We start from the raw sequence: 13,182 nt of genomic DNA, 5'->3' as shown, positions 1-13,182 counted from the left end.
AAGCCTTGCTGACTTCACACCCTTTAGAAAATCAAGGCCCTCACATACACAGGACTTTTCTGGGAAAAACTGTGAGTTTGGCAAGGAGACAGAGAAGTGTATGGTCCCATTTCTTCATCAGGATCCCAGAGCATCATAGAGCTTTAGTCCTCACAGCACTGATTATGACTCAGGGGTTATTTCCATTTTATAGAAGTCTTAACTGAGCCTCAGGGAGGTTAAATAACTTGCCCAAGTGGCTGAGCCGAGATGGAATCTAACTAGAAAATGACAGAACCAAGAAATTAATCCATGGCTTTCTAACCCAAAGTATATTTCTTGGTGTTTTAGCCCACAAATACTCTTTCCACTCTATTTCTTATGTGATGGAGGTCAAATCTCACTAAACTATACATTTCTTAAGGACCAGGACTGTGTCTTATTTATCTCTGAATCCCTGGGCCCTGGCCCAAAATAGATGTTCCAAGAACGTACACAGCAAGAATCCTTCCACCCTTCCCCTGCAGGGAACCTGGCGCTTTGTGTTGACCATTTTGTAGCCTTCAGTCCTCCCAGCTCTCCAGTCATGGCCCAGCTCAGGAGGTGCCACATGAATTGTAGAATTGAACTCTTCTCCACAACAGATTGCGAAAGGCCCAACCTTTTTTAACTCACTGGAGAAATAGCAGTTGCTGTCACTGCATTTTGATCCATCCAGAGAATTGGGAATCATATATAACGTGATGCTCAGGGAGCACTCAATCATATGGGGAGAAACTGCTCCTGGCTCAGGGTAAATGCCCCATGGATGTTCACTGAGTGACATCTTGGCCAGCCGTGCAGTCTTCTTGAGTTTCACCTCACACTGTCACAATCCCCACTTTCAGCTAATCTTGGGTCCAACTTCCTTAGCACTTGGGCCACTTTCTAGAAAATGGTGGTTTTTTTCTGAGTTGACCCCTCCCAGCCTTTTCTCTTTACCCCCTGCCCTTGCCTCCCAATCACCACCACTCATCCCCTGTGGCCTGTTCTAATTGTCCCCAGAGTATTCAGTGTCCCCAGCCTGTGTCCCCAGTTGTCATCCACCCCAGCATATTTGGGAAACAGTGCCTCACTGCTTCCCCAGAAGCAGAAGCAACCTCGTAGTAGTACATTCCTGGTGAGCCCTCCCTGTGTGAAGTACCCTGTATGTCCAGCATCCCTGCAGTGGGGGTCCCATGAGTGCACTGATAGATGAGAATGCCGAGGCCCAGGGAAGCCACTGGCTTACAAGCCAGGCCTAGAGCCCTGCTTCTGCTGGAGCCAGGAGGGTTCTACTCTAAATCTAAGATTGTTTCTCACATGATCACCATTAGATCCTGTGGTCATATCCAGATGCCTGGTTGTCTGGGAGCAATGCAGGTCCCCAGAGGCTGTGGGCTCCTTGGCAGGGCATCCTGATAGTTAGTGTAACTGTCCACTTCTCCCTGCCCCCCAGGCCCAGGGAGTTTTTAATGCCCAGTCACCCGGAGTTCACCTTTCTTCAGGTGGCCGCCCCAGGAAGGTGTCCCTGTCATGTGCTCCAGCATCAGAGTATGCTTGCAATTAGGGGGTACAGCTCCCTCCCCACAACCACTCCTGCCTCTATGTCCATTTCCTCTGGTGACTCCCAGCACTGGCAAATGCAGGGAAAACTCCGCAGATAACAGCAGAGCAATGTGCTTTCCTGTTCTTAGTGGTTTTTTGCCAGATTTTGTGTTTATCTGGTTGCACAAGACACTTTGTACCACATTACCCTTTCTTGGCATCTTTAAACTGCCCCCACCACCACCAGGTTGCTCTGCTACCTTCTAGGTTGACTGGGTTAAGAAGCTACTTTCCTCCTACTATTTATAAATTCAATTGCAAAAGAACCAAGACCTCCTCATCAAATGAAAAAAAAAGGTTAATTACAGAACCTGGAGAATTAGCATTTGTTGAGTTTCTCTTTTATGCTAGGAAGTTTAGGCCAAAAATCATTTGCTGAGCACCTATTATGTACCCAGAACTATACCAGACACCAGAATGAAGAGAGAAATGAGACAAGTAAACAGATAATTACAATCCTTTGTGCGAAGTGCCACGACTGTGGATACATGGTGGCAGAGCATCAAACCCAACACTGCTCAGGGAAAGGGGGCAGGCAGGGGGGCCTCCTGGAAGAGGTGGTCTTTGAGCCTGATGAAGGATAAATAAGAGCCATCGAGAGTGAGACAAAAGGAAGGATGATCCAGGCAAAGGGACCAGCATGAAAACACAGGAGAACATGAGGCATTCAGGGAGAAAAATGGGTGAGCAGGGCTGGATGGGAGGAGGAGGGGCAGGGGTGGGGGAAGATAGGCAGGGAAGGTGCCAGAAACTGGGTTGCAGAGCTTGGTAGGAGCCAGAATCTGAAATAGCCAGGGCCGCTTTTTTTTTGTAATTTGAGTTGAACTATACATAACGTAAATCTTAAATTTCACCCATTTTAAAGTGAACAATTGTGTCATTTAGTATGTTCACAGTGTTGTCCAACCATCGCCTCTGTCTAGTTCCAAAATGTTTTTATCTCCCTAAAAGGAAACCCTGCATCCATTAAACAGTTGTTCCTCCATTAACTCCTTCCTCCAGCCCCTGGCAACCACAAAACTGCTTTCTGTCTCTATGATTTATCTGTTCTGGATATTCCGTATGATGGAATTATACAATATATGACCTTTTGTGTCTGACTTCTTTCACTTAGCACCAGGCAGCATTTACCAGGGGATGTTAGGGAATGTTAGAGAGAAAGAGAGCCTATGTTCAAATAAATTTAAGAAACGGAACTTAAAAAACAAACAGAAAAAGACTTAATAGGTGTTTGTGTGTTTTTTTGTTTGGGGGCGGGCGTAGAAGTTTTCATGAAATGTAGCAGCCTTTTCTGTGCTGATGTGCAATATGAGTCTCTAAAAGGGCCAAGACAGTAGACAGCGTTTTCCAGACTTATGTGACTACGGGACCCCCTTTTCTTCCCTTCATACACTGCATCTGCCAGGATGGTATATCTCAGAAGACACCTTGGGAGATGCTGGCCTCCACTGAGATAGTGTAAGCTAGAAAATGCACAGTAGATGTGCGTTTTGTTTTTTAAGACCTCGTAAACAAGTACAGAAGGCGGATTGGGAGGGAGAGAGGCTCAAGACAGGGAAACTTGCTAATGTTAACTGTCACTAATATCTATTGTCCAGCACTGTATGAAGAATTTGACATGTATCATCTCACTGAATCTTCCTAGCAGTCCTCTCCAAAAGGTAGTGTTATTGCCTGCACTTTACAGATGAGAAAAGTAAGACCCGGGATGGTTAAATAATGGGCCCATAGTAATATAGAGAGTAAGGGAGGGAGTTGGGGATCCATCCAGAGGCTCTCCACCCCCAGAGGCTGCCTCCGAAGCGCCCTGCCGCACTGCTGCCCCAACAGAATGGTGATATCCCGGGGAGAGGATACGGAGCCTGACCTGGAGCAGGGCAGTGGAAGTGGAGAAGAGGGTCACCCAGAAGTAGAGTGGATGAGGCTAGGAGGGAGGGGGTCATATTGACCCTGACACAGGCCCTGCTGAGAGCCTGTTACCCTGTGAAGGGCGTGGGTTCCCTGTCCTTTTACTCCTTCATGAGCACTATGAGCTGGGGGGGCTCCGTTCCAGCTTTGTCTGTAGCCAAGAAGGTGGGAAAACATGATTCAGTGGGCGACAGTGACCGTGTCTCCAGGCAGTATCATCACCCCACCCTCTCCCCCTACCCTGTCCCCCCAGGTAGCATTCAACTGAGACACGAAGCATGAGGTTCCCTCCCAGCTGATGGCAGAGGATTTGGGAAGCCATAGTGTATTTCTATCTAGATGTGCCCTCAATAAGCAAGGTTACCCAAATCTCCAACAAGTCCCTCTGCAAGTACTCCCCTCAGGCTACTCTGGCAGGCCCTGTGGGATCCAGGGACACCTGAGACATGGCCCCCATACTCCAGGACTCTGATATAAAAAATTAGTTCTAAGGTGTCCGTTATCTGAAGTATCACTTCTCCCAAGTGACTCTCTAAATCAGCATTGTCCAAGAGAAATGTGAGCCACATATGATAATTTTAATGTTTTAGTAGCTGCATGAAAAAATAATAAAAACAGGTGAAATTAATAATACATCTTATGTAACCCAATATATCCAAAATATTAGCATTTCAACATATAATCAGTATGAAAATTATCATGGTATTTTGCATTCTTTTTCATACTAAATCTCTGAAATCCAATGTGTCTCTTACACTTACATCTTAATTGGAACTTGCCACATGTAGCTAGTGACTCCTGGTTTGAACAGGGCAGGTCTAGACTTTGTCATACAGTGATGGACTTTCATGATCTGAGCAGATGGATGAGAAGGAAGCAATTGGAAGCCCCCAGAGTTTGCTATAAGTGTGTGGTCTTGGTCTAGTATGGATTTTTACTTTCTTTGCTATGCTTCCCCACCTCCCATACCTAGTCAAAGCATCTAGATGGGCAGGCTGTTGAGAGGACAAAGCTTGGCACTCAAGATAAAGGGTTTGAGAGTAGAACCAAGAAGTCTATACTCTGTGGGTCTTGATTTCAAATCATGATATCAAAAACCAAACTCTTTGTGCAAATTTGATATGTTTATCAGCGATTTATTGAGTTGCTATATTTTCGAAGTCCTACAAAACTTCTGCAGGCACAGTAATTCATTATTTCAAGGAAATGAACATTCCAAAGGTAGTACATGGGTGGGTTGGGTACTGTGTGATAAATCCCACATGGCAGGTGGCAGGGAACACTGGGTAAGGGGCGGAGAGCACCAGAGGCAGCATCTGACCTGGCCAGGAGTCAGGGAAGCTTCCTGAAAGCAACTGACTATTCCTGGGCAGAGTCTTTTAGAACAAGTACGCATTTGCCAGGCAAATGAGGATGTGGTAGGTCATTCCACCCTGAGGGGTGGGCAGGAAAGCAGGCAAGAGAGTCCTGCTCCATTTGAGCATCTGTGGGTGGGCATGGTTGAAGGTTGAGAAGGGTCTGTGTGGGGCATGGCAGGGCCCAATCCTGGAGGATTTGGAATGCCAACTAGGGACTTCAGGTGTCACGCAAGGCTGGGAGGGAGCATCACAGATCTTGAAGCATGGGCATGGCATGGTCAGATCGCATTTTAGAGAGACTCTCCCTTGGCCAAGAATGGACTGGAGATGGAGACCAGGCAGGGAGCCCTGTTGGGAGATGACTGCAGTAATCCATGCGAGAGGCAAGACCAGAACTAAAAATTAGAAGAGGAACAAACTCAGAAAATGAAATCTGCAGAACCCAGTGACCAGTTGGACTCTGGGGGGGGTGAGTGGGTAGGAGGCGTCAAGGCCCTCTGGTTCTGCCTCAGGTACCTGAATGCTTCTTCTCAGGCTGACTGTGGAAATCCATCGAGCCATCTCAGTGTGTACTGATGTTTTAAGTTTCCACTTTAATACAGCCACAAAGACTCGGTCCCACTCGACCACCGCCTCCCAAGATACAGCGCTCGTCGAGGCCCGTGAGTAGCCGGTGGTTCTGCCCTTCCCCACCTAACACTGCCTGAGCCACTCTCCCTCAGCCTGACTAAACCTTAGGAGTTTTGAATTTTCCTGCCTTGCAAAAGAAAGATGGAATTACGTTTCCAGCTTCCCTCTCTGCGTGGCATGAACCTGGACTTGTATTTTCTGGGCTTCTCTCTCTCTCTCTCTCCTTTTTTTCTGAACAAGTTCGGCAACTCTCAGGTCAGCGTGGTAGGTAGCTGGGTAGCTCCTGTGTGGTGTGTTTGCCGTGTGTGCATCATTTGAACAAATCTCGGAGGTTGATCCATATTTCTAGGCAATGAACAGTAAAGCCTTGTTCCAAAAGCTTCTTCCTCACAAAGGAAACAGAAGTCTGGCAGCAGGGCTCGTGTTCCCGCCAGATCTCGGTTTGGGAATGCATTTGATGTACCTTCCCAAGGGTGGAGGCTGCGCCCTCTTCCAGGCCTCGGGATGTGGAGATCCACCTTCCCAAGTAAAGTGCAAAGTGAGGGTGGAAAAGCAGGACACACGTGGTAAACCACCAACACCTGGGAATGGAGTGAAGGCAGGAGAGAGACCCATGTATTTTAAAGAGAAATGCCATGGAAAAAGAGTGGGTGTGGGTCTTGTGCTAAGCAAGCACTGGTGAAGTCATTTTCCCTTGTAAGCTCAGACTTTGGCCCTGCTGAGGTATAATAACTTTAGCAGGTGCCTTTAAAGTGGGAAACCTGCCAGGACCATCCAGGCAAAGGCTGTTTACCAAGAGAAGAGCTTCTCTGTCTGTTGTTCAAGGCAACCACCACTCGTGCAGCCAAGCAAAAGGGGTCAGGGCTCCCACCCAGTTGTGATCAGATTCCCCCACAAACTGGCATCCCACCCCCTCTCGCCTTCTCAGATGCACGTGTCCAAATCTGCCTTGTGGAAAGGTATGGGGCTGAGGGGTGCAGGTGACCAGGCTGAATTGCGTCTGTTTTTAATCTGCAGTGCATGCGCCCGAGGTGATTGGGTGGCTTCTCTCTGCGTGGATGGTGACTGTACTGTGGCACTGTTGTCCTTCCCTTTCCTACTTTGTGAGGGAGTTAGAGGCCCGGGCTGGGGACTTCACCATCACCTCTGGCAGTTGGGAGTCTGCATTTGGTGGATGGCCACAGTGATGGCTTCATCCTCTACCCCAGTCCAACCCCGATTTGTGCAAACCTCTGGCAGCACAGCTGTCAAGAGCTAGAATGGTTCTGCTCACTGTCATAAGAAGGAAAGCACAAACAGTAGAAATCATACAAAAGCCCCTTTGGGGACAGGAAACCCCTTCAGGGCCAAACCTTATGTGATTTTGTGAGAGAGACAGTACAGTGATTAGCAACAGGAATTTGGGCAACAGCTAGGTTTGAATCCCAATTCCACCACCTATGAGCTTTGTGACTTTGGGCAAAGTACTTAGGCTCTCTGAGCCTCACTTTTCTCTCTGTAAAATACCCTCATTCAGAGAGGTTTTTGTGAGAGTGAATGTAGATAACATTTTTAAAGCACCTAGCACAGTGCCTAACACATTAACAGTTCTTAACAAACAGACTTTTAAATTTTACAACTTCTATGGAAAGGCCCAGCTTGTTAGCTTATTAATGACCACCATGTGCCTAGGACTCTGGTTGGCTAATCATATTGAAGTGTGTCATCCTCGTTGAACCTCACAATTAGCCCTGTGAATGTCATCACCCACCTTAGAGTTGAGAAAATTGGTGCTTGGTAACTTAACCTCAATCCTTCAACTGGCAAATGGGATCACTAGACTCCAGAACCCATGTTCTTTCCAGACCACCAAACTCCCTGTCCACCTTCATCTCCATGGAAATGGAGGTGGACTTAGTATAAAGTACTGGGGCAGAATATTCAGTTGAGAGAAAAAAAAAAAAAAGAATCGGCAGCCACCTGGGCTTCATCTGGAATCTCTAGGACAGTGTTAGGTCCTGGCCGGGATATAGAGGTGGTGAAGCGCCTTAACATTTGCTGAGCACTTTTTATATGTCTAGGACTGTGCAATGCACATGTATAATTATTGTGTCATTTATCCTTAGGACAAACTGTGGGAGACAGGTATTGTTTCCCTTAATTGCAGCCAGGACCACAGAGATGGTGGGAGACCAACCCAGCCTTTGAGCCCTGCCTTTCTCCATGACCTCTCCTCTCTCCCCACCAAACAGCCTCCCTTTAAACCTGAGTCATCCAGTAGGCAGCTCTTAGAATTCCCCTTAAAGATCCAGGGCAGGCAGGAGATCTCTTGGAAAGTGTGATTTGAGGTGGGACTGATCTCTTTGGAAAAACTTAAAGTCTTAAAGACAGTTGCAGCAGACTCTGTTTAGTCTCAGCAGTGTGGAGACTTCTGCAGATTGGGGTGAGTGCCCACCACATCCACTGGCCATCTCAGACTTGGTAAGAAACACTGCCACGAGAAAGCCCTGAATAGCAGCTGCCTCTGCCACGGCACTGGTGCAGGAGGTGACTAGCTCAGCTCTCAGGACTGTACCTCCCTTGGTTTTTGGTGCACCAAAGAGGCAGTGTGCCTAGGACAACCAGCTCTCCTGGGCTTAGAAGTCAGAGAAGGCTGCTCGGTTTGAATCACAGCTTGGCCGCTTTCTGGCTGTGACCTCAGGCAAAACCATTACCTTCTCTGAGCCTTAGTTTCATCTTCTGTAAAATGGGTTTAGCAACACCCCCCTGGCAGGGTTGGTGAGGTCATATACATACAGCACCTAGCACAGTCCCTGGTATGAAATGGACATACAGCTCAAACAACTTATGCCAAGCAAGATCACTAAGGGACCAATACAGGAGTTCTAGAAGGTTTTGGCTCTCTGGGGTCCCACAGTCCCAGGGCCCTAGGACCCTTAAGAGGACAGATTTACAAGCTTCTATGCCAAGAGCCAGGAGATGCCCAGCTCCTGCCCCCGCTCCCCTCTTCTCCACCACCCACCCCTCTGCAAGCCATTCCTGGGCCCCATGGGGCCCCCAGCCAGGTTTTGCAAAGGCTGCAAGTATTCTGGGCAGAAGTGCAGTGGTTAGCCCAGAGTGGCAGGGTGTGGGGGTCTAGCCATTGAGCCTTTCTGGGAGCAGCTTTGTAGCCTGGCACCTGTGGCTGGAGTTCAGATGTCAGCAGAGGATTTGGATTTTCTTTTTAAAAAGAAGAGAAAGGAAAGAGCAGAAGAAAGCATTGCCAGTGTCTCGTGTATTAAGGGGAATAGGGTTGGGGCACGCAGGGGAGAGCCAGGCTGTGGTCAGCCCGCGTGTGAAGTGCTTTATAAGCTTTGTATTTATTATTTCTTGCTCACCATTAAAATCAAATGTACTTGGTGCTTTTGTATTCAATACACATTTAACCCTGCCGACTTAGATTTCTCAGGTTTTAAATCCAGTGAGGAATTGGCTGGTTTCCCAACTTTCCCCTCAAGTCCCCCTTGAACAGAGCTCTAAATCCCTGTTTAGCATTTTCTCCCCTGGCACTGCTGGCAGCCTAACACTGGTGGGGCCAGTCGCAGTTGTGTGTGTGTGTGTGGTTTTCTCCCTCATCCCCAGCCCCCACCGTTCCTAAGCACCCCAGAAAGATGGATATGAGCGCTGAAATATGACGGGCCAGTTGTCTGCATCGTCCTGCAATTCAAGCTTAATTAAACCATTTCTGTGTGTGTCTGTGCCTGGTTGTGGCTCTAGCTGTTTGCGATGACCCTGTGTGTGTGTGTGTGTGTGTGTGTGTGTGTGTGTGTGTGTGTGTGTGTGGTTCGTGCATGCGCCTTCACCTCTTGTGCGCACCTCTGTGAGTGTGCATTTGTGAGCCTGCATGTACGATGGAGTCTCCGTGACTCTGTGTGTCTCTGGATGGTTGTCTGTTTGTGAGTCTCATTTTGTGTCTGGCTTTGTCCACACCAGTCAGGTGTGTCTGTAACTGTGTGGGTGATTGACTGTCTCTGGGTCTGTGGTGTCTTTCTCTCCCTCCCCTGCCTTCCTTGGCTCCCTCCCTCCCCCCCCACCCCCTCCCCCTTCCTTCTCCCTGCTCTGTCTGTTTTATCATCCCTAATGAAGCAGTCTCCTCCATCGATCCTGCTGATTGCCAACCCATTCCTTTTGTTTGTTGGCGCTGAGCCATTCAGCGGCACTCTGACAGCTCAGCTCGTCTAATTAGCTCTGTTGTTCTTTTTCCCCATGTTTTACCCCATTGCAAGTTCAGTCGAAGTTGCCACAAACTTAATCCCTACCCCCTCCCCACCCCACCCCCGTTTCAGCCACAAGTTCACATTCTTAACTCTCCTTTATTGTAGCAAGGAGCAGCCATGTGCAAGGATGAACTAACAGGCCTTAATGTCTGACCTTTCCCCGGACCCCCACCCCAGGACTTCCTGAGACGGGAGCAGAATTTCTCCTCACCCCAACTGCACACCCGCCTGTATGGGGAAAAGTCTGGGGCTCATTCCAGCCAGGCCATCCTGTTTGCGGGAGGATTCCAGCTCTGGCTTGGAAGACCAATTCAGGGTCAGAATGGATCGGGGAATTATCCACTGATTTATTCAGCAAATGTTTACTGAATATCTGCTGTGTGGCAGTCAGGCCCTGACAATATTAGTAACATTTATCATTCACTTCTTAGATTCCAAGCAGCAGTATTCATTGTTTTTAAAAATCTCCCTGAGTGACCTCCGTATCCCAGGCTTTGTGCCCAGGACTAGGCAAGGACAACATCATCAGGGATCTTATCTTCCGATTCAGAGACAAACCTCCTTCTCCCCACAGAAGGCTTCATTTTGTTATTAACAGGAAGAGGAAATCCAGATTAAAGAGAAGCAGACTGAGCATTTATTTTGCCCCTACTATGTGCTAGACCCCGTGCTGGAACTTTCTCTGCATCATCTCTGAATGATCACAATAACCCCACAGAAGAAGGCAGCAAGTTTTGTAGAATGCATCTGGCTTTTACCTCCTCTCTGATTTGCAAAAGAAAGGCTGAGATCAGACTGGCCACTCCAAAGGAAAAACTGGTTAGATCAGATATGCGGAGACCTGAGGGCTTGATGAGACTCCATGAAGATTTGTCTTTTATGCAGCCAATTTGTATAATCTCTGTTCTTAAACCATTGTGCTGTGTTGCCCACAAATTGCTGGGGGGTATCCAGAGAAGAGAGCAGGCAGGAAATGGTGTGTGTGTGCATACTTGTGTTCTCCCTCACTGCCTTGTTGATGAAACTCAGCCATTGTGGCATTTGCTACCTTGGTCTCCTTATCTGCAGAGAGAATACAGGTGCTCCTGCTGTCCTGCTCAAGTCATCTTTATTGGAGTAGAATCACAGATAGACTCGGCTTTCTCCCAGCCCCTCTCTGGTGCTAGAAATGTTCTGACATGACAGTGCCAAATTTAAAGCCATGTACTATAATCAGACCAAATGAGTAACCTTCTAAGGACACCTGGAAATTCATAGCCTAACACCCATCACTGGCTCTGGTGGGTGAGGAAAAATATCTTTTTCTATGGGCCTGTGCCTTGGCTTTCAGGGGCAGCAAGTCAGAAAAATACCATCTTGTCACTAAAGCCCAGGCTGAGGGATTAAGAAGCAGTATGTTTTCCCCTTTCAAATATGCCCACTGCCGTCCCTCGCACTGGATCTGTGCCGCTGAGTGTCGCCACGCCGTGCGTGCAACATCCAGGCTGAGCTGTGCTCAGGAAGGTGGCTCCCAGGGTGCCCTGGAAACTGATTTTTATTGGCATCCTTAATGCTATTATTTGCTTTTCTCCCTCTTATTTTGAGAGGAAAATAAGCATCTTGCAACTCACATGTAAAAAGAGCAAAATACATATGTATAGCCTAAAACAAAATCTGAAGGCAGCCTTTTTGTTCTATGAAACCAGTTTCTGGGTTCCTGAGGAAGGCAAGAAGGAATTTATCATTAATGAAGTACCTTTGTTCTGAGCCCAGTAGACATTATCTCATTGAGTCTTCTCAGCCCTTCAAGAAGGTTGGTTGAACTGTCTGCATCTTGCCGATGAGGAGACGAGTTCTCCAGGAGAACTTTGTTGATTTGAGCAAGCCTCTGAATTCCAGTTTATGCATCTCCTGCAAATTAAATGGTGATGTTTCCAGGATAAACAGGGTTAGCTGTACCTTGAAAATCCCTAAATATTTCTATTTAGGGCTGCTAAGTCACATCTTCAAAATGTTTCTGAATAGCTTTTCCAATTCATTCCTTCTTTGGGATTTTCCGCCATTCCCATTTTAGGTGCGTCCTCCTCGTCCACATGTCATTAAGAGACCAAAGAGCAACATCACAGTGGAAGGCCGGAGGATGTCTGTCTCAAGCCCTGAGCAGTGAGTACCCTAATACTTACCCCCATCCCCTCTGTCTGCAAGAACCCAGTGGGGCCAGTGCTTTGTGGAGCCCACCTTTGAAAGCCTTCCTTGGAGCCTTTCACTAGAGGTCACTGGGGAAGCAGGGTTTGATCTTCAGTATTGACTTCTGCTTGGTCCCATTGTCAAACCAGCAGGAGGCCCCAGAGGCCAGAGAGCCAGGTATCTGAGCTGGGTTTTGAGTGGTGAGGCCTAAAGGTACTTGGACAGGCTCAGAAGAAGATCCAGGTCCTTTCTCATGCTGAAGATGTAAGGTTAGCAGGAGACAGCCAGGGTCCTGGTCAAAGAAGAAAGCTGTTTAAGGAGGGTCATCACCTTCCCAGGCTTGCTGGTGCCTGGGGTTTCTGCAGCTCTGATTAAGTGATAGAACTAACTTTACCCAGGACCCCACCTCTACCACCGTTGCTTTTCTTATTATCAACCTCTCTCAGATCCAGCACTCTTCAAGGACAAGCACTAGGTTTTCTGCCCAGGTCTAGCATAGGACCCCAGCTTAGAGTAAACCACTGAGTGGATGCTGGCTACAAGTAGTGACCAAAGTTTGAGGTACTTGAACCGGGTAAACCTTAAAGCTGCAGATAGCTGCCACCTGATTTCAGAGCCAGTCTGGACAAGGTAGTACTTCCACCATGCAGTGCTTCTCTTTACCACCAAGGAATACTTCCCCAGATTTCTTCCCAAACAACTCAGTGCTACAGCCTGGCTCTCTGTGATGCTTGAAAATGTGCATGAATTTATCTCGGTCTGGGGTTGGGGAATCAGAAAAATTACTTCAGGGACCCTGGAGTTCCTTGTGTGGAAAGGGGAGGAACTCCGCTGATGTCTGCCCTGCTTTCAGAAAAGTTCTCAGGGAAAGAAGTGAAAGGAGATGGCAGGCGCTAGCCAGAAAAGGAGCCAAAAGGAAGAAACAATTCCAAAATAGGAAGCTATGGTCTCACCCAGGTTGTAATACATTTCAGCTCCCCCAGGATTCTCTACTTTACAATATGGAAATGCTTGAGAGGCTGTGTACTTTATAGAACCAACCTCCCCATTTGCAGCCCCTCAAATCTCTCAAGAAAGCTCTGGAGCCGCACACTGTGTGTGTGTGTGTGGAGGGGGGGGGGGGTGCTTAGTTATACAAAAATTTAGAAGAGAGGGTTCCTGAAGTTGAGTGTAGGTTTAACTTTTGCTCTGTCTAATGGGATGGTGGAAACGTTGAGAATTAGTTCCTGGGCCTTGACTGGCATGGATTGTGATTGCCCCCATGTGGAGAAAATGCTGCA

General features: G+C 47.8%; 1 protein-coding gene across 12 annotated transcripts in view; it reads left to right on the top strand.

Annotated features, from left to right (window-relative positions):
• DENND1A (DENN domain containing 1A) overlaps positions 1–13,182 on the top strand; it is a 665,083-nt gene that overhangs the window by 631,643 nt on the left and 20,258 nt on the right. For 8 of the 12 annotated variants that reach the window (XM_077144393.1, XM_077144391.1, XM_077144365.1 and 5 more), the window contains 2 exons: positions 5,474–5,533; positions 11,790–11,878. The exons of 1 other annotated variant lie outside the window; for it this stretch is intronic. In XM_077144393.1, coding sequence (XP_077000508.1) covers positions 5,474–5,533; positions 11,790–11,878 — 149 coding nt within the window. The remainder of the gene's footprint in view (positions 1–5,473; positions 5,534–11,789; positions 11,879–13,182) is intronic. 3 more of the 12 variants (XM_077144356.1, XM_077144389.1, XM_077144396.1) reach the window with 1 other exon arrangement.

This window comes from Tamandua tetradactyla, chromosome 2, assembly GCF_023851605.1.
Source record: "Tamandua tetradactyla isolate mTamTet1 chromosome 2, mTamTet1.pri, whole genome shotgun sequence".
NCBI lineage: Eukaryota > Metazoa > Chordata > Mammalia > Pilosa > Myrmecophagidae > Tamandua > Tamandua tetradactyla.
The sequence above is the reverse complement of the archived record's forward strand: the minus strand, read 5'-3'. Positions and strand labels throughout refer to the sequence as shown.